This window comes from Hypomesus nipponensis, chromosome 14, assembly GCF_054491055.1.
Source record: "Hypomesus nipponensis isolate SF chromosome 14, ASM5449105v1, whole genome shotgun sequence".
NCBI classification, from domain to species: Eukaryota; Metazoa; Chordata; class Actinopteri; order Osmeriformes; family Osmeridae; genus Hypomesus; species Hypomesus nipponensis.
Genome location: NC_140374.1, coordinates 18,790,701 through 18,812,012, shown reverse-complemented (window position 1 = coordinate 18,812,012; position 21,312 = coordinate 18,790,701). Strand labels below are relative to the sequence as shown.

The following is a 21,312-nucleotide window of genomic DNA, read 5'->3' as shown; positions in this document are numbered from 1 at the left end:
TAAATCAAGTGTATGCATAATATCATTATTATAATTTTATTATAAATTATATAATTTAACATTGATCGCAAAATACTTGATAGATTTAACGAGTAATTAATTGCAAGTTTTTACAATCTTTCATAATAACTGTTGTACTCCCTGAGATTTCTAGCTGCTAAGTTAAAACAACAGGGTAATGACATTAACTTCAATGATCTGTATTTATAAGAACATTATTTCAATAGAGATAACGTAGCTTGCTTTCTTGAGACAACACAGTTATTGCACTATAAAATCAAGCACAATACGATCAAATACAACAAGGATTTTAAAAATGTATTTCCCAATTAAATCTACAATGAATATATAATAATGGACTGTCTTCAGTGCAGGACACTGTTCAAATTTAGGAATGTAATAACCCAATCATAACCCCTTATTTGCATTCTCCTTGCTAGATGTGTTCACTAGAATTACCCATGTTTTTAAGGCAGGCAGCAAAGGTATTAGAAAACTTCATTCAGACGGTGATCTCAGGTTGCTTTCCTCTTCACGGTACGGAACCGCCTTTTCCTCTGCTTGTAGAGGTGGCGGAAATTTATGAAAAGCCCTGCAAAGGAGAGTCCTTGTTAGACCAGTACCAGTACAGAGGAATTATTTAACCCTTGTGCTGCCTTTGGGTCACATGACCCAGAGGTTCATAACAAACCATCGTTGTGTTTACCCAATTTTACCCAATACAAAAATAAAATAAAAATTATTTTAACCTTTGCAACGCGGGGGGTCTGAGACAGCCCAACAGTTAAAATAAAATGCTTCACTTTGTTTTTGTATGCTGTAAAGTTGTCGCAATACCACGGTGGGTCACAATGACTGATGGATCAGAATGACCAGAAGATAACACAATGGTGAAGATGTTGAACAGACAAAGACTCACCCAAAAACATAAGAACCAAGTAGACCTGCAGGATGTAGGAGAAGCTGAGCGATGTGCCCAGGACTTCAGGCAAAGGGAGGCTGAACAGCTTAGTCTCATAGAAGATTGGAATGGACTGGATCACAGCAACAGCTAGTGGGGAGTTAGCGTGAGAAATTATTATTGAAATAACTTGTTAGTACATGTTGTCCCCTAAACACACCGCCACTCACCTTCAGCTAACACCCCCAGTGGGTACAAAGGGATCCAGATGGTGTACCTCAGCCAAGTAAGCATTTTCCACTCTGTGTCAATGCAGCCCAGCATGTAAAATGGGTACCTGAAAGAATAGGATCTCTCATTAAGAAATCATCTCTAGAGAGTTGGCAAACCATTTACCTCTATTTCATACTTTTTCAAACGATACGACAATTTGATATTTAATACATGTTTTCCATTCAGTGTAACCTCATGGGTATTTGTTGAGAGTGACAATTAACTACCCACCGGAAAATCTCTATTGCGCTCCATGAGTAGAAAACAAAGAACACCACTGGTTTATTATGCATCTGTTCCACGCTCCCAAAAATGATGAACAGGATGAAGTTTCTTCCAACCACCTAGGAGAACACAAGAGTCACATGAGCTACACTGTTAATGGTTGGCTTGCTTTAGAATTGATTTGGTTAAAAAAAAACATACATACATACATACATACATACATACATATATATATACACACACATATACATATATATATATATATTATATATGTAAAATGTGATATATATATAAATATGTGGTAGCACCTGGATGAGAGTAGGAATAACGCCCGTCTTGACCACACCAAAAGCAGCATTGAGTACTTCTACAGCGGCCAATATTTGGCAGAAGAACATGACATCCGAAATGGTGTGAAATGTGTCATAGACTGAATCTAAAATGACAAAGAGATATCATCATATAAACATAGCAGCAGTTGTACAACACTGTATAGGTCATATGATCATTTAGGTTTTTCTGTTTATCCTTGACACTCGTGGAAATGTTAGGAGTGTGCAAATTCTCACCCTGGCCTAGGATGAAGAGACGCACAGTCAGGTTGGCGAATATCCATGAGAAACCAAGGAACTGGACTAGGTTGTACATGAACAGGAGGCCTTTCTTCAGACTTACAAATGCTGTTAAAGAAATTTAAACGGCAGACTTGGGGTTCAAGTTAACAGTCATGGGCGTATGTAGCCCTATTTGGGGGGGGGGGCTGGAGCCCCCGCAAAAGTTTCATTAGCCCCCCCCCCCCCCCCCAAAAAAAAAGTATGTAAAAATATATATTTTATATAGAAATTTGTTAACTTCTCTTCGTAAATCCCACTAGAAGACACTATATAAAAGGATATTTTAAAAAATGTATTCTGGGGGAACATGCCCTCAGACCCCCCTACTTTTGCTGGGTCACAGGAAAAATAATAGTTTTATCTAGGGGTTTAGCCCCCCCAAAAGTGGGAACCTCGATTCGCCCCTGTTAATAGTTATGTTGAACAGCTAAAATCACATGACCTGTCATTGCAGACTTATTGAATACTCACATATCTCTGAATTCACTGAATCTCTCCGGAGCCTGTTTTTTTTCTCCTCCTTTCAGACAAAAAAAATCATAAACTACCATTAATAAACGACAAAATCAATTACATGCAGTCTTTTTTTTTGTAATACTGGTTTTGAAGAATAAGGCTACGGTAAGGGTTACCTTTTCACATATTTCCCTTTCTGCATCGGACTCATCTATCCAGCGATCAAAGTCTGGGGCCAGAAAGATAGGCTTGCGCGCTTCCAGAGTCAGCCTGTCCCACCAACTACGCTGCTTCTTCTTAACTGTTATATTCACCTGGCGCTGGGTGGATCTGTGGACACACTGCCCACACACATTCCTTTAGAAAACCAGGGATGGGCCCCAATAAACTGAGACAAAGGCATAGCCAATGACAGATACCTGTGAGACACTGTGTAAAACAGTAGAACCACATTCTTCAGTTTAGTCAAACTAGTATTTATTTAAACTTGTTTAATCTAGGATGCATCCTCTCAAGAGTATGGGCCAATCATGAGTAATTATCTGACGGATACCTCTGGTTTTACTGGCATTAGAAACGCCAGGCTGAATTCATAATTATTCTCTCCTTTTGCACCATGACCCTGGGCTGGAAAACAAATAATATAAATTTTTCAAAATTATATGGTTGCAACTGATTACATGTCTGTCTTGTTAAAAATTATTAAAATGTTTGTTATGATTAAGATAACTTACCCCTAAATGTAAGGACATCGTCTTGCACTTTGAGATTAATGTTCTGCAGAAGGAAAATAGACACCACCAGTTATATTTTCAGCTCCTCTAAAAGACTACAAAGCAAAAAACGATTCAACTAACTGCCAGGCAAAGTGACACCCAAAGCAGAAGTTTTTTTTCATCGGCACAAAACATGCGGTTTGTAACTGGATAACGACTGAAGTAGTTAAACAATTAATTAACTAAAAAAATGTGTTCGTTACAACACTAATCCACAATTTAACCCAAATATGGACAGCACTATGACACTAGCTTAAATAGTAATGATGCAACCGTTATCCATCAAAACCTATAGAAAGTCTATAGACATTGCATCTGTCGTACTCAAATGCATGATTCACATAGTTACATGAGGAGTAGCTTAAACTATGTCTAGAAAACACAGTGACTACGTAGACCCGAGAAAATATAGCCTACCAGAAGGAATGCCTCTGGTGGTAACCTATCGTCTAGCCTGCGTTTAGGGAAATATAGAGCCTCGGTTTTGCCTAACACATTTGCAAATGCAAACCGTCAAGTCATTCATTAATTCTCACCTGTGCGTCTATCAACTCCACTCGCAGGTATATTTCCTTATGTCGTTGTGCCCAATATACATGAGGAGTGAGCGTTTGCATCTTAGGCCTTCTTATTTTTAACCTTTTGATTTTTTCACATATAAAATATGTTCACGGAAGAACGGCCAGAACGTTCTATAAACGCGCTCGCTCACACCGGAATGAATGTACGCGCACGTTCACGACACAATTCAACTTTCACACACTCTCACCATATGTTTAAAATAACTACACCAAACTATTTTTTTTAGATGTTTGAACAATTAACTGATACATGAAGGGTAAAAAAAGGTTCCGTCGGAACACAAATATGATGAATAGCAAGCTGTTGTCATTCTCACTAGCAGCGGATGACGATCCCTACGCCTTTAAATTACGTCAGTACGTCCGTAACTGTTTGCGGAAGTAGCAGCTGTGCTTGTAGTAGCGCTAATTCGTTAATGTTTTGATTTTAGTCTCGAGCATGTTGAGATGACGGGACGATTCTTTTATCACAGAATGTTTGATTGGTTTTGTTAAATAGCATACTGGCAGTTCAAGTATTTGATATTATAGAAAATGCAACCCAATTCCACTCCATCGCCGAAATGTGATTTGTTGCGCTCTTGTGGTAAATTCCACGTACTTGTTGGTGTGACAGGTAGTGTGGCAGCGCTGAAATTGCCTGTCTTGGTCTCGCAACTTTTTGAAATACCTGAGGTGAGTTATCTATTCACTTTTTAATATTCTACTGTAACATTGAAGACATAACAAAGGGGGAATTCCCGAAACATTATATGTGTAAAAGTGTGTCAATCTAGGTGGAGAAGGATACAAGGTTAAATGCCAGACCAAGTTATTTGTAAATTATTAATAAGAAATGATGCAATCAACAATGAATACAACACCCAACGCCAAATACAACGGTACAGGAGCAAAGAGTTACATCTTCCACGGCCCAAGCATCACCTTATCTCTCAAGTTGACACTTTTACTCCCATGAGCAGAGAGGCTATATGGTGCTCACGTCACCAGTCTCGGGCATCCCCAGTTGCCTCCCAAATCAGCGTGCTGACCTTCAACATTCTTACACACACACACCAGAGTTACATTTCAGCATGACTTTAGTCACTACACAAACCAACAATCATCCTGTTGCCTAGATCCATCTGTTCTTAATTAAAGCAATTTGATCACATTAAGATATATGTTAAGTATTAAGCATTACACATTTTATATAATTGAGGTATTGATTGTTTTAGCAGCATGGGATTAGCAGCATAGATATCATTCCTTCGCAAATCATTTAGCAGTCCATTTTATTTAAAGGGATGTACAAATATCATATTTAAGCAGACGATGAATGATTAGAAGTACATAGTTACACAAAATTACATTTATCAGTCTTGAAATTGTCAATTTAACAGTCAAAGCATAAAGTAGCCACATAAGCTACCAGGCACGGTGAACAAAAAATAATACTACAATGCGACAATCTCAATAGTGAATGCAATAACAGCATCTTGATTAGGGGCCTAGCTAGCTAATTGAATGTATGGGGAAAACTAATAATATTACAGTGCAATAATTTAATCTCAGATCCTCAACAGTTTGACTATAATGTCTATAGTTGGTTACAGTGCAGCAAAAACAATGACATATCTTAAGTGCAACATCGAACAGTTATGGGGTGCATCTCTTGCCAAATATTGTAATAAGATCTCGAATACAACGTGCAAAGAGACAAATTCACAAATCACAAGAAGTAAGAGAATCGAAGTGTTGCACTGGTGCCCTTATGCCCTTAGGCTTGTAATAGGCTATAGATGTATACACGCTAATATACCACTAGATGAGGATGTTTAACGGCAAGAGGCTTTGCCAATCTGTCATCTACTTTCCTTACATATTAGCTACAGCTCCTTACGCAGGTCTGCATAACCTACAAGACTGTCAATCATGAATTCAAAGAACGAGATTTGTCCAAGTAGCTTCAAATAAAAAATGTGCTTATCGTTTAGTTAACATAGGTAAAATTGAATCTGTTGGTCTTGTCAGTTTCATGAAGTAGATGTCCTTTCGTCTGTCCTGTATAGGTGGATGTGCGAGTGGTCACTACTGAGCATGCCCGACACTTCTACAATCCTGAGGAGGTGGCGGTGACGGTCTATAGTGACAAGGATGAGTGGGAGGTAGTTAGCACTTGCCTGGCTTAATAATGATCTCTGGGCATATCGTAGACATTATCAAACACTCAAATGAAGTTAGTGTCCCCTTCTAAATGACGTTGGTTATCATCCTCACAGCTGTGGGCACAACGCTCAGACCCAGTGTTACACATTGAGCTGCGTCGCTGGGCGGACCTACTTGTCATTGCCCCACTTGATGCCAACACCCTGGGCAAGATTGCCAGTGGTATCTGTGACAATCTACTGGTAATCATCTGAGTTTATGGAATGGAAAGTTAGTCTAAATATTTGTGGAGCTTTAAAAAAAAAGTTTCCTGTGATTTTTAAATGGGATTACATATAATGTTGTTGTCTCTTTATTGGCAGATTAGTGTTTATCAGACTGATTTAAGTCTTGTATGTCTTTGGTAGACATGCGTGGTGCGAGCGTGGGATATCAGCCGTCCTCTACTATTCTGTCCTGCCATGAACACGGCCATGTGGCAGCACCCTATCACTGCCAAGCAAGTGGCCAGTCTCAAAGACTTTGGGTATGTGGAGATACCGTGCATCGCCAAGAAGTTGGTGTGTGGAGATGAAGGTATGTGTTGTTGCTAATGGACTTATTTCACTTGTATAAATGGGGGTATGTGTTGGTACAGTATACCACTGCTTGTTAGTGGTTTATTGTCTTATCGTGTCTTATTTACTGTGCCAAGCCAGTTTCTTTTTCTTACATGATCATGTCTCTCTTCATGCAGTAGTAACTATTGTGGTGGAAATACATTTTGAGAATCAATTGTTAAACTGAATTAAATGTTTTTCAAATGAATATTTATTAAACAGCATTATACCATTATACCAACATAACCATCTTTAACACACAAACGTCAGACAATAACACAAAACCAGCTGGCCATGTATCAGATGGGATCAGAAGTAGCGAATGCCCAAACAGTGTCTCACAAGTTCTAATACCCAACCTGTCTTCAGCTTTTATATTGAAAGGAGTAGGAGTGAGTCAGATGGCTGAGCGGTTAGGGAATCGGGCTATTAATCAGAATGTTGCCGATTCGGTTGCCGGTTCGATTCCTGGCTCTGCGAAATTACATTGTGTCCTTGGGCAAGGCACCTCACCCTACTTGCCTCGGGGGAATGTCCCTTTACTCACTGTCAGTCGCTCTGGATAAGAGCGTCTGCTAAATGACTAAATGTAAATGAGTACGCTTGAATCTGTCAAGCACCTGGTTTCACGCATTATCAGCTGTTTCTATCTAAAACAGTCTCTTTGTCTTTAGGATCACCCCCCACACAGCTAAGATCACATCTTATCCCGTAAAAGTCCAGAAAATATCCATCTTAAATGTTCAACTGCCCTTGTAGGGTCATCACGAAGTGAAATACTATTTAAATTGTGAACCACCTGTCCTACTGCAAACAACTGCTCCATTGATCAGTTAACTCTTACAACTCTTTAAATTATCCTCTGCAACAGTTGGTCGCAGGATGTCTCTTTGAACAATGACATTTACATTTATTCATATAGCAGACGCTTTTATCCAAAGTGACTTCCAAGAGAGAGCTTTACAAAAGTTCATAGGTCAATGATCATAAACAACGAGATAGCCCCAAAACATGCAGCATACATTGGGACTAATATGAACTCAATGAACACAGAAACCTTTCAGTATAAAACAGACATTCAAAAAATTCAGTGGTTCCCAATCCTGGTCCTCGGGCCTCCCTGCCTTGCATGTTTTAGATGTTTCCCTTTATTGCTTTGTGAAATGATGTTGCAGTTTTTATGACTTTGTGGTAACTTCTTATTGTAAGTGCTAGCTAGTAACCTCTACACCAAGGGTGTTCAAATCCAGGTCCTCAAGGTCAACTGTCCTGCATGTTTAAGATGTTTCCCTGCTCCAACACACCTGATTCAAATGAATGGAATGACCATTTGTCCTTTGTTGCCTCTAGGTAAAGGAGCAATGGCAGAAGTGTTGACAATCGTGGATGCTGTAAAACAATACCGTCAGACATTTGCAGAGACACCTTGTGCGCAGCATTTCTAAATGTTCCACAGAATGTACTGGACAAACCGATCAGTTGCGAGCTGTTAGGTTTTTTGTTGTTTTTGTCCCACTAATCATCCAATGTACTTGAATGTATGTTATTATGTAAATTAAGGAATAAACATTGATTTATATTTACCGTTATCTTATTGACAGTTTGTATTTACTACTAGAGTTGCACAATGATTTTTCCGTTATGCTGACGTGCATGAGTCTAATTTAACTTTATACTTCTTTTTTATCAATCCAGTGTCCAGCTTTCATGATGTACATATGCTTTTGAGTCTAGAGAATTATGGTGCCCAAGGGGGTTCATTATGAGGGACAGAGGAGTGGAAACAACCTTCCTACAGTTTCACTGCATGGCCCCCTTTGTAGTCATTCATAACATAAACATAACAATAACGATGTCCGTTAATAGGCTCTGCCACTACATGTAGCATTTCCCAGCCTTAGAGACCAGTGATTGTGTTGGCTCTGCTTCCAAAGATCATCCAAAGATCATGTAAAGTGATCTAAACTTCTAAGAGTAAAAAACGATGTTCCTATTTCTTACCTGTTTAGATATAACCTTTAATTGTCCTCAGTGGAAATGTTAAAAACCTGAAGATGCAAGCTATTGTCAAAGGAAATCGTTGATTGTGATTGTCATGTGTATTACACGTTGACTCCCAGTTTGATCTGCAGCTCCTGGTTTGTAGAGAGTCCCTGCAGGTTTGTGGGGCACAAAAACGATCTCAAGAGGTTGCTGATCACCATGTTTACCCGATCTTTGAACAATGTTTGATGTGTTTGATAGCTGACTGCAAGTCTACTGACTGACAGCCTGGTTAAATCCTAGAATACATTTTCTAAGATGTTCACACATTGCATGTGAGATCATTTATTTGCATGTGTATGTACATGCAAACTTTGCAAACCGAATGACAAGGAAATGAAATATATTTTAGCTGAGGTCAACCCCACATCACATGCTTTAATATGGGAAAATGTATGAAATATTCACAATCTCTAAAACATGACAATGTTTTCAAACATTTTGGTTTAATCTGCCATGGTTGCCTAAACTCAAGGTATGAGAGATTATTTATCAGACTCGAGCTTTGTGTGAGATTGCAATACGTGCTTCCTTGTGTTTGGTTCCCAAGAGCACAACTTCCTACCCCTGCCTATTACTTGTCCTCCTGCTATTGGCTGTTGTTGCCAATAGCAGGGCATAGAAGAGCATTATATCAAGCAAACTGTGACAGGATGGCCTTGATATGGCTGCAGAGGATTGTAAAACAACATGCAGATGCAGCAGAGGGTAGTACAGTAGGAACTGCACACTGACCTCACAATTATCTGGTCAGATAACAAAGAGATAAACATATTTTTATTTCCATAACTGTCTTGGACCCTCTTTCTATTGTCACAAAATTTCAATTGAAATATTATTTTTTATCAACGACTGAAATATGGCAGAGAGAGAAGTAGAGGGAAAAGAAAATGGCAGGGATGATGTAACTGGAGCAGGATCAGTTAATGCCAGGCAGTATGACACCTGGGAGTATTCTGCAGTGTTTCATCATAAGCAACATCCTTAGAGAGCCGTTGCTTTGCTCCTTGTGTCATTGCAGTTTGATCTGATTACCGCTCATTGTTGAAATTGGTAAACAGAATAACAAACTAGATACTGATCCTCTTCACACAGATTATTGATTTGTATTTGTCTCACCGTGAATGGCTTTAAAATACCAATCCCTCATCTGTGATCTTTTTTCCGTAGGTTCTCAATGTAAAGTGTTATATGTTTACTGTTATCACACGTCCACTTTGGAGGATCCCGCGAGGTTGCATTGTAGCCTACAAGTGGAATTGTGCAGTGTAGCATTGTGCAGTTAATTCGCAGTTTCATCACTTTAAACACAGATCTGGGGGAAAAGTATGGAAGCAAGCTCAGAGGCAATAGGTCTGTTTTACTGTGGTACTTGCTAATTCCTAGGTGTCTTGTGTTGGTTGGCCACAAGGTGTGATACCATGGTAACTGGAAATGGAAATGTGAAAATACACCCCTACAGGGACATGGTCCTTTAGTGTCATTCCTCAGATCAGTTCCTAACCCAGGGGGCCACAGTGACTGATGGATGCCACCAGCTTGTCTAGACTAAACAGCTCAAATCCCAATGGATAGACAATTAGACTGAGTTGCATGATGCAACAATGGCAATGAATGTACTCATTCAAAAGCAACAAGGAGTATTGCCTTGACTGAACTGTCTGTACAACCATTACATTTCAAAGGTAATTAACTGCATGGGTCTGTAGCCACAATTTCATTTTTTTTTTTTTTTTTTTGGGGGGGGGGACATGGATTAATCATAATAATTCAATAAATTGAATAGAATTGTACTAATCTCCGTCCCCGATTCTAAGGAGGCTCAGCAGAAGCCCATTCTTTCCTGTATGATGAGGCCCAGAGTACACATTTACTAGGGGCCCCAGAAACCTTAGTAGTGCCCCTGCCAGAACATAATAATAAGGCAATAAACACTAATTAGCTGACTGGCTAATGCTTAATCTGTTTTTAACTTTTTTTTCCAAACTGGTGAACCTTTAAATGAATTAGGAAGCAGCGTGTTTATAGAAAACAACTGCGCGCTACCAACAGCCTGTTTACTTCCACTGGATGTTCCTCTTGAAAGATATATTTGTGCTCCGATTCCCTTGAAGCAGTTCCATTTAGCATATTCTGCAAAGCATAACCCATTGCTCCATTTAACATTTGTTTTCCTTTTATGTACTCTTATGTCTGCATTCTCAAGATTTTTCGCATGTCTGCCTGTCGTTTCTGACGAAGAACATCTGGGGTAGAAGCAACGATGGCGTTGGGTTGGGTTGACGTATACAACATTCAGTGTTAACTACGTGAACGAAGTATCGGATCGGTTAGACAACTGTTCAGGAATGAAATCACGGTGCCTCCAAACAGTTAATGATCCAGGATTTCATAAAGGTGAAAATGTTGTCGGTTATATATACGTCTAATCTGAACAAAACGTTAGCCACAGCACCAGAAAGGACTGTTACGACAATGTATTGTGCGAAAAAATCCCAATTTAAAACTGTTGGTGAAATGATTCGCTTCATAATTGAAGTATGTAACTCCGCCTATTGATCAGAAGCCATCCTCCTCCTCCTTGTCTTCTTCCAATTGGTTGACTTCTCTGAAGCCTCATGGACTTCCAGCAATCTGATGTCAATAGTTGGCAGACTTTGTTCAGTGCACAGCCTAGCACACAATTTTGGCACGTGAATATGCCACAATTTGCTTTTAACTTTGTACAACCTGGCTGAAAAATATTGACAACCTTTAGTCAGAGCTTGACCTGTGTTTGATGGATTATTGGAGGGAACTTTGTTTAGAATGTAGAAGTCCGAGGTAAGTTTAGTTAGAGATGTTTTAACTTTTACAATATTATCATGTGTCTCATGTGTTGTGACATATCAATGTCTTGTCAAGTGACGGGTTGCAATTTTAAGTTGCAGACAAGCATTGCGAAATAACACGCTTTCGGTAAAGCGATGAACCGATATAATATAGCGCCTAGTTCACAGGCTATTCACTCAAATTTCCCAATGTTATTTTCCAGCGAGAGTAGTTCTGGGGAAACCAATAGCCTTTTTAGAGTGTATCATTCCATTTCTGTCGATTTTTGTCTGTTAAACAGACGGTAAAATTGCTATAGGGCAAAGGATGGGAAAGTTTTTTTTTAATGGTTGCATGGACGAATCATTCTGAACCTGGATTTTCATAATATTTGCTTAGGTTACCTATCTTACGAAGCTAATAATGCAAAACAAGGTTATTAATATCACCAACATATTTGCAGATGTGTTTGAATCACATTTTCTTGTTAAAAAGCTATGCAAGCCTCTTTGCTAACTTTATTTTCATGCCAAGGGTCTACGGGTTTTCCCCCAGTTGCGAGAGCATACATAAATAATCTTGTATGGACAATTATGCCATGTGACTGACATTGTACTGACAATTTCATTACGCGACCAAATTTCCTTACGTCTTACAAATCTGTAAAAAAATAAAAATAATAACTTTCCCAATATTGTTATACCTATAATACCGTTCGTTTCTGGGATAGCTGGAACCTTTTGTATTAGTGTCTAGTTAACTGTTGAGAAAGATGTGACCTTGTGTGCTGTAACTGCTCTAACTTTGTGTAGGCTACTGATAATATTAACAAAACCTGTTGTTTGGAAGGTGGTTGTAGAGCTTGCTATAAAGGGCCTGTCGTTGAGTTCATCTGTGCTTCACAGACTAGTAGTGTATTCAGTGGCATCTGATCTCTTGAGATCTGATCTCTGCAGAAATATTCATTTGATAAATGCTTATATAAATACATTTAACAACTTTAGATTCATGGATTCCCAGATTTCCAACACAAGACACATTTTATTCCAGTTTGTAATGCCAGACATCACTCATCCACATCCATATTCAAAACAGAAACATTTCCTAAATGTATAGCTCATATGTATTAAGCTACAACAGCGTTACGTCCTCAAGGAATACCATCTGAGGCCTAATTCTCCGCTTCAACAGTCCCTCTTGGTGGTATGCAGGAGAGTTAAACCAATTTCTGCTTTCAACATGTGCTTGAATTACACAAAAGAATGAACCTAAAAGTATCTGTTTTTGACTGATAAGAATCTCGTTTTGAGTAAACGAGACTGACATGGCTGTGAGCTATTCAGGTATTCTTCAGTATTGTAAGTACTTCTAAAGTACACAGCCCTATACAGTACATGCTTTCACAGGAAGTGACACCTATTGCAAGTAACACATTGGGGTGGAGTACACAAAATTGGGTGATGTGGGTTCTCTGTTGTATGGAGGAGCTCTGACTACAGATGTCAGTTATAGTTTGCCTCTCTTTGTCCTTATACAAGATTCAGGCCCAAACATTTTTACATAAAAGCTTTGGCAGCAGATCACATAAGTTCCCTGGGTAGAGTAAACACAGACAAACGTTAGGGCAATGTCTGAGAAGGTATTCACATTTGGCTCAGTTGTGAAAGATGTTCTCTTGGTTTTTCCAATTTGTTTAGTTTAAACTATTGATTTGCAGGAGTTCATGCTTTTGACAATGTTCCTGGTTGCGATAGGCGGTGATAAATCAGATAAATATTAGCAGTAAGCACATGTAAACTTCATGAAACATTCTAATCTCACCACAGTCTATTAGCTGTTCTGTGGAGTGAGTCATACTGAATCTTTGCAGGGTCAAAACAAGACATGCACTTAAAATAGGAAAATGTGCAAGATGTTTCTGTTGGACTTTTGTGTCAATCATTACAATATCCTATAGAGACAACATCCAGTATCCACCCTAAAAATCCTAAATCAAGGAATGAACTAGCTAGGAAAAACTTCTGTGAACTTTGGGAGAAGTCATTCAGAGAGAAATCCTCCCTGGTTGACAAGTTAATGATTGAAGAGGTTCAATTCAAGTTTACATTTGATCTATTTGTATTCTATGAAAAGCAGAACATAATCAGTCAATTATTTTATGTGAAATATGTGATCAATAAACAAGTTAGTCATGAGGTCAGTATGTTTTTTCATGTAACCTTAAGCGCGGAACAGGATCACAACTGCATCCCACTTTTCTCTCTCTCCATCTCCTATGATTTGATGTAGAAGATTTGGTTTCAACCTCTCAAGGTTATTATTGAGCTTGGAGTGGAGCATGTTGAGGTGTTCTGACAGGAGCTGAAGGGCTGTGTGGTTTGGAATGTGGTTTTATAGGTGACATGGGACCATGTGTATATATTGAGATGATAAGAACCAGATGTGGGAATATATAAGACAATCTATGTAAGTTGTTCTTTTGTGTTAAGTGTGTCTATATAGTCAGTTAAACAGCCTGTTAGTAAATGGGATAGTCACCTTGTTATTTTTTATTTTTGTAACTTATCGTAAAATACAATTGAAAATAAGCCATAAGCCATAAGGGCTTTATACACACAATATTTTTTAGTACCACAATTTGTTTTAAACGATTATAATTTAATTAGCCATGGTTTTTCATTGTTATGTGGATGAGATGGTGATTATGTCTATGAAGACAGTTTTTATCATTAACTACTTCGGTGTTGACAGCCTGCTGAAATGTGACTGTGGTTTTGGTGCTATATAATGTAATGTCCTTTTTCTATGATCTTTTAGCATTTAGTAAGTTCATTTACAAAAATCCTGAGTGCATTGTGGTTGTATCTCATTGAAGTTGATTCACTGATCGATTTGTATCTTTTCATAGATTTGGCTGTATGTTGACGAATCATTACCACATCATCACATGACGATGAACAACAAACTGTTGCAGAGCCTCATAAACCCGGTTCCTCAGAAGAAGATGGCAGGACTTGAAGGGACCATTGGGAGCTTGGCAACTGCAGGCCTCTCAGCAGAAGGCCTGCATAGGTTCCCCAATAGCCAACTTCCACAGTACAGTGGGACCTACTTTACCTGTGAGCCCAGACTGCCAGATGGAGCTAACCTTCCACCTTTTTGGGGTCCCCCAAATAGAGCTTTGCTCAATGGCAGGAACGCTATGATTCATTCTCCGGGTGAAAAAGGTCCCCTTCAAAACCAAGTTGTGTACACAGCAGACAATCTGCAGTTCCCTACAGAGGGTAACCATGCATCTCCTGCACAGGACCTCCCAGCAAAGCAGGGCTTTTCATACTACACCAAGAGTCCAGAAAGGAGAAGCGTCATGGCTCCAGAGGGTGGAACAACAGGGTCTGTGAGAAAGCATGCAGTGGGATCTGGGAATGTATCCCCGACCTCAGGAAACTCGATTTGTCTGGCCTTTCCCAAGCCTATTTATGGACATAGCCCCTGCTGTAGTGAGCTAGGGTGTACAGCAAGACCGAGATACAGGGTGGAGCCTGGAGAACAGAGAGTGGATCCCAATGTCTATGAGGAGGACTGGGTTCTTTATAGCCACCGGGCGCTCTTGCATGGAAGCAACCCTGCATTCATGCAGCCGAGATCAATGCAGCCTGAACGCAGTGTCCATCGACTACCTCTGAAGGACGAATTCCACAGCTTGAGCCCGCATGAAAAAAGGACATTGCCTCCCTTCACCGAGTCAAACTACATCAGTTACCCCTGCACTCCCACGCGTCCACTGGTAGCCCCGTCCAACGAGCCATGCCAACGTTTACAGATTCCCTCCAAAGCCTTTCATGGACTGTACCCGTCCCACTCTCCCACATACAAGCACATGAGCACATCAGTGCACCTTGCCTCCTCCTCTCAACTTTATCAGCACCCTGCTCCCATGTCCACATATGGTCAGCTCACACAGCAACAAATGTTTTACTATCCTCAGGCAAATGTGGACGCAGAGAGTGGAGTAGCATATAAAGATGTGGGTGGGAAGTACAGGGCAGATGTTGATCCTTCTGTACACAGAAACAGCCCTCCCAACCCCCTAGCGCATTACATCGTCTCCCAACCTAGGTTTAGTGATGTTCCTCTGGTCAGTCACATGGCACCACCTAATTCCCATGCATTTCTAAGGGGGTATGATCACAGTTCTACTCCTGTTTACAGAATGAATCTCACCGCAGATCAAATGAGATCTACCATCGATGAGCTATGTGTCCCACCTCAAGCCATACAAATGGGCAGATTCTGTGCTCCCCCACATAACCTACACATGGACAGGCCCACTTCTCACTCACATAGCATACAAGGGGACCATCCCCAAGTACCACAACCAAACCTACACATGAACAGGCCCTGTGCTCCCCCACGCAGCCAGCAAGTGAATCAGCCCTTTGCTACCTCTTATAGATTGCTCATGGATAAGGCGACGGCTCCCCCACAAAGCCAACACATGGACCGGTCCGGTGCTTCAGCAGCTAGCCCTCAGCCTGAGCAAGCCTTGGATTACTCCAAGTACAGAGGTACATCTCCTAGACAGGCTCAGGACCACCCGGAGGCTGGAACAGCTTCACTTGCCAGACGTTCATCTGATGGCCTCGGGCATCCTCATCACGCCTCGGCAGTAAACTACAACACTGATCCTCAGAGAATAACAGGCTCTCCAGCAGTCTGTAGTAAAGGGAACCATGTCCCTCGATCTAACGCTGACTTCAAAAGCCTAAAGAGACATCCGTCAGACACGCCTCTTAACAATCAACCAACATCCTTGGATTACAGCGAAGTCGCGGTACAAATGGGCCCGTCTAAGAAACGCATGAAGACGGAAGCGGAACAAGACAGAGCCAGCAGCTGTCAGTTACTGACGTCCCCTCCGATGCCCGTCATTAATAACGTGTTCAGTTTGGCTCCATACAAAGCCTACCTGGAGGCTGCAGGGATGCTCCCCTCCCTGCGGAGTTCTCCAAAGGTGGAGGAGCCTGAACACGGTGTGGTCAAAGCTGAGCCCCACGCCCAAGAGAACGACCATCAACAAGAAGGAGAAACGCCTGTAGTCTCTTTCACCTCCACAGAGGTGAAGCCTGTAGTCCTCCCAGATTCATCAAAGGAGGAGCCAGTTGTGAAAATGATAGAACTGACAAAGATAAAGAGGGAACTTCTAGACTCTGACCATACATTAGAGGAAGTCAAGCAAGATGGACCCATGGACATTCCAGTTAAGAATGAGGAGTCAGAGAAGGATTCATCTGTCTGTGGACTTATGTTAGTGATAAAGGAATGTGACCCCGATGAATTGGAAAGTAAATCGTTCAAATCAGCCAACAATGTGTCCTCATTGGAATGCGTTGATGACCCTCTGTTGGCACAGGAGAAAGTGAGGCCTTCCATTCCCACCAGTCTCCAATGGACTGTTAGACCCAAACAGGCAACTGCTCCCGAGTTATCAGACGGAAAACCTGACCTGCGGAAGATTCCTCCCCAGTGTCTTAAGCTGTCTACCTACAACATTGTCCTTCCAGAGAGCTTACAGGCTGCTCCTCCCACCCCAAAGTCTCCAGAGGAGTTCCAGCCTCCAGCCCAGACTTATGTTGTGCAAGGCACTGGGGACCTGAGACCAGCCCGCCAGCATTTCATGGAGTTGCACCAGGCCCTGTGCAGGCTGCTCTCCAAGTCTGTAACCCAATCCTCAAAAGCAGAGCTTCGGGCCTGGCTGTCCAAGCTGGAGCCCACTGGGCCCTCCACCTCTTCCACCAAAGCCCAGAATCTGTGCGGTCTGATGGGAGCCGAGGCCCGAGAGTTGTGGCTTAGTAATGTGGAGATTAGGTGTTCACTCCAGAAGGTTCTTCATCGGCTGAAGGAGTACATCACTCAGCACCACTGTCCATTTCCACATGTGAAGCGGACAGGAGCAGTGTTCATTCCCATGCTGGTGTTGAAGGAAATCCTGTTCCCACAAGTTCAGGGCACCTTCATCAACCAGGTTCTGCAGGAACACAAGGTGGAGCTGCGACCCACTACTCTCTCTGAGGAGAAGACCCTGACCCAGCTGCACAAGAGGGCTTGTCCCTCCAAGCTTAGGAGGCTGCTATCCCTCAAAAACCTGCCAGAAATCTACCTTGATGTTCTCAATCTGTTGTACCACTCCTGTGTCTGCAAGCACATGGGTAAGTGAGAATTAGATGTTATTTTTTTCTCTCTTTTAGATTCTTTCAAATTGGAAGTCCCAGTAGAAGAAAAAGAACTGCCCACATTCTTGTATTGAGCAATGTTTCCAAAACACTGCAAGGGATGTATTTGGCAATAACACAGGCTATATTTAATCTTCCCTGTAGCATGTGAACATAATACACTACATATACAAAATCAGCAGGAGAACTGACGAATGTAACAAAGTCACTTCTTGTTTTTAGCAAATGGAGAACAATTTAACATCTCTTTCTATTGGGAAATAATCTATTGGGATACTATTTATACTAATGAAAAAAATCCAACCAGCCAGGATCATTTTTTCAAAGGATAAATCTTCCATTTCTCTACATTGTGACAAATGCTGTTGAGCTGATAGCTTTCCTGTTACAAAGCAACCATATTGTTATTGTTGAATATTTTGGTTGTATTGTATATTCTTAACAAAAATGCAATAACATTGCTGGTTAATATGGTGATGTGTCATCCCATACTCATTTAATGGGGCGTTCTCTTTGATACACTAAATATTTTATTTGAAATCCTTTTTTTTTTTTGCAGAATCAACCTCACTTGATGGTGTCCAAAAGACAGTCCAGGTATATGTGCTTTGCTTTGATGCCCCTCAGCTAAACTAACCATTGCTTATTGATGCCATCTCTTTATATCACATATAAACATACTAACCTAATTAGGAACTCCATAGTTAATGTATTAATCTTGTGTTGAGGATTCATAGTAGGTCTTACTAGAGGATTGGAGGCAGCTCAGTAATTGTGTCAGACTTCCTGTTGAGGAAGGAAATGGCTGACCACACAAGGGGCATTGTGGGGGACTGCAGTGCACTTCTGATCGTTCAGTTCTTTCTGGGTCAGTGGCAAGCTTGTGGTTTTCACATGATGATGACCTTGCAACTATCTATGAGTGTCTCTTCTGTCTCTAACTGACTTCCCAAAAAGTTAACAAAGTTAGGTTAGAAAAATACAAAAACCTTGAAGTGAATCCAGGGCGTGATATACTCATTGTTTTTGTCACGTGTAAATATTACAAACAAATAGACTTTCACTATGATCCTGATTCAACATTGGATCCGTTTAAGGCTTAACTCTATTTAATTTCCATCAGTATAAAAAGAATTGTAACTAAAGTAGACTTATCAAATTGTTGTGCTGATGTTTGTGCAGTTCACAGGATACGAGGAACCTTAACTTTTTGTCTGATCATGTTTTTGCATGATAGCCTTGGTGTCATTGTGTTATTTTCCTTGGTGTTTGAAGGGAGATATAATCAATCATCATATGTGCTGATTTAATAGAAGAGCAGAACAGTCCTCCAGCTAGATGTTCCATTATAGCCGTGTGAGAGCAGGGATCTAATGACAACCTTGTTCTTGCTCTTCCCTAACCATCAAGGTATTTTCTGCCCCCTTTTGGAGGTAACAAACTGGTCCTCACCAAAGAGACACGTTTACTGTTTACAAATGGGCCTACCTTGGTGTTTTCTAATTTCTGTTCTAACGGCCATGTTCATTGTGTTGCAGGTGTAAAGCTGGATGGCTCTGCCAGAAGAGGAGGAGAGAAGGCCCCACAAGAGGCTCACATCTCACGGGGTTGGTCTTGTTTACAAATGACCGCCTCAAGTGCCTCTAATCCAGACTCACAGGAACACGGGGAGGAAATGAGAAGAGGGTTGGCTTTTGAGAAGCATAACCTAAAAAGCAGAAGGAGAAGCAACTCAAAGCATACATTTTTGAAAAAGAGACGTTTGTCACGCAGGAAGGTTGAATCCACAGTGCAAGCTGCGCGCGGTGTCATAGAGACTACATGTGAGAAGGCTTGGGATGGTTGCCCGGTTGGTAGCAGTGGGGATGAAGAGAGCGAGCACAGAGAAGGGAAGAAGAACCTATCAGTCATGACCTTGCAGGAGGAGGAGCCTGAGGATTCATGGAAATGCCCTTTGACCTCAGACAAACTCTTTTCATCTCCCAGTGACAAGGAGACCGAGAGAACCAGCACATTATTCCATGATAACCAGTTCTCGGGTTCAGAAAACCCTCAGGGCATTCGCAAGGGTCCCTCTGGGATGATCCTCAAGATACGTAAAGTGCTGTACTGTAAGGGCAGAGTGGCGTGTTATCAGGCAGTCTCTGACCCACAGCCACACAACCGGCCTCCCCTCCCAGAGACTGGAGATGTCGAACCAGGGGCGACTGGAGGCCGAGCCAGGGAGTGGGACCTTTCCTGGAAGGGGTCTCATTCTATTCCCCATAGAGGCCACAAATCAGGGAGGCTCTCCTCTGCCCTGCGCTCCACCCGCAGCGCCTCCAAAAAGTTCCGTCTGCGCCAATCTCTCATGAAGATTAAGTACTGTCCCTATCTGTCTGCCTGTCACAGCGCAGAGCACAGGAGGCGCTGGGTCCTACGCTCTGCCGTGCAGAGGGCCAAGAGAGCCATGAAGATGTACTTCCCAGACCTGGTGGGGAAGAGGATATGTCATCTGTATGAAGAGTTGGATAAGACTGAGGTCTGGTACAGAGGGCTTGTGGTGCGTGTCCATGAAGCAAACCCTAACCCCCTGAAGACCGTGTTTGAAGTGCAGTATGACAGTGAGCCTGAGTGGAAATACTATCTGGAGCTGCTGATAGACTTTAAGAAAGGATGGCTCAAAATAGAAGACTAAAGTCTTCTTTAAAACAGTGTCTGTGTGTGTGTCTATGGATACTTTGGTACTTTTAATTGTGTTTGTAATGTGCACTGTTGGATGACTGAAGTTTTTATTCAAGGCTATAACAGTAATTGGAACTCTGTGTTGCGAGTTGCTGGCCTTAATGTTTGTTATTGATTGCAAATGTTAATAGCCCTTATCAGCGTGACCACAAAATGCAGTCACACTGCAGAAGATAATTTTCCAGCATTCCAATCTGTGTGAATGAGTTCTGAGGACTGGCTGCAGGGTGTGGCTTAAAGGAACCAATAGCTGGAAAGTACCCACTGGATTATATTGATATCCAATGGGATTGAAGATCAGGTCTTAGTAACATAGTCAATAAAGCAGTACTTGTAACTCATTCCAGGAAATGGACTTGTCTGTGGTCACATACAACGATAGTCATAAAAGTTATCTGTGGTATGTCCGTATGGTCATCCTTTAAATGGTCATAGGTGAAAGATATGGGGGGATTGACCGAGCATTTTAGGTCATTAAATTTTTATATTTGAACTGTCCAGAATATTTTTAGCCCGTGATGAAGTGTACTGTCATGTTATTGGAAAACAAGGCGTAGATAGTTTTCTTCCAGGATTGTCATGTATTCTTTTTAATTGACTACTTATCACTTCCTTTGCCTGCTCCTGAACATAAAGTACATTTGTGTGTGTTTGAAGCCAGATTGTAATTAATTGTATCCCTGAATCATGCTGCTGAAAATAGTATATTTTAGAGGCACCTATATAAGGGTACATGTACTGTGAATCTCAATTCCTTCACCATGGATCCCTCTATGGATGTTGAACACTACAATAATTATCGTCTTTGTTTTTTTCATTGTTGTGTTTTTCTAATAAATGTGTGTAATGCTTTACCGGTTATCTTGAAATTTGAATGCTTGCTTTGTCATTAATCATGGAGATGTACTTGTGCGCTAACATTGTCATT

At 41.1% G+C, this 21,312-nt stretch overlaps 3 protein-coding genes across 3 annotated transcripts; 2 read left to right on the top strand and 1 right to left on the bottom strand.

The window, feature by feature from the left end:
• Positions 1-20: 20 nt before the first annotated feature.
• Positions 21-4,073, bottom strand: hacd3 (3-hydroxyacyl-CoA dehydratase 3). Its single transcript, XM_084672566.1, has 11 exons — positions 3,782-4,073; positions 3,204-3,246; positions 3,023-3,096; positions 2,646-2,810; positions 2,485-2,533; positions 1,969-2,079; positions 1,708-1,835; positions 1,406-1,518; positions 1,132-1,238; positions 920-1,051; positions 21-592 (listed from the first exon to the last, which is right to left on the bottom strand). The coding sequence occupies exons 1-11, from the start codon at positions 3,860-3,862 to the stop codon at positions 516-518; spliced, it is 1,080 nt and encodes a 359-aa protein (XP_084528692.1). The 5' UTR covers positions 3,863-4,073; the 3' UTR covers positions 21-515.
• Positions 4,074-4,206: 133 nt separating this feature from the next.
• Positions 4,207-8,162, top strand: ppcdc (phosphopantothenoylcysteine decarboxylase). The gene is made up of 5 exons (XM_084671203.1): positions 4,207-4,501; positions 5,878-5,973; positions 6,088-6,216; positions 6,382-6,550; positions 7,924-8,162. The coding sequence occupies exons 1-5, from the start codon at positions 4,361-4,363 to the stop codon at positions 8,016-8,018; spliced, it is 630 nt and encodes a 209-aa protein (XP_084527329.1). The 5' UTR covers positions 4,207-4,360; the 3' UTR covers positions 8,019-8,162.
• A 3,112-nt stretch (positions 8,163-11,274) lies between these two features.
• On the top strand, positions 11,275-21,238 carry prmt2ip (PRMT2 interacting protein). The gene is made up of 4 exons (XM_084671869.1): positions 11,275-11,439; positions 14,336-17,636; positions 18,220-18,257; positions 19,069-21,238. The coding sequence occupies exons 2-4, from the start codon at positions 14,375-14,377 to the stop codon at positions 20,335-20,337; spliced, it is 4,569 nt and encodes a 1,522-aa protein (XP_084527995.1). The 5' UTR covers positions 11,275-11,439; positions 14,336-14,374; the 3' UTR covers positions 20,338-21,238.
• The last annotated feature ends 74 nt before the right edge of the window (positions 21,239-21,312 follow it).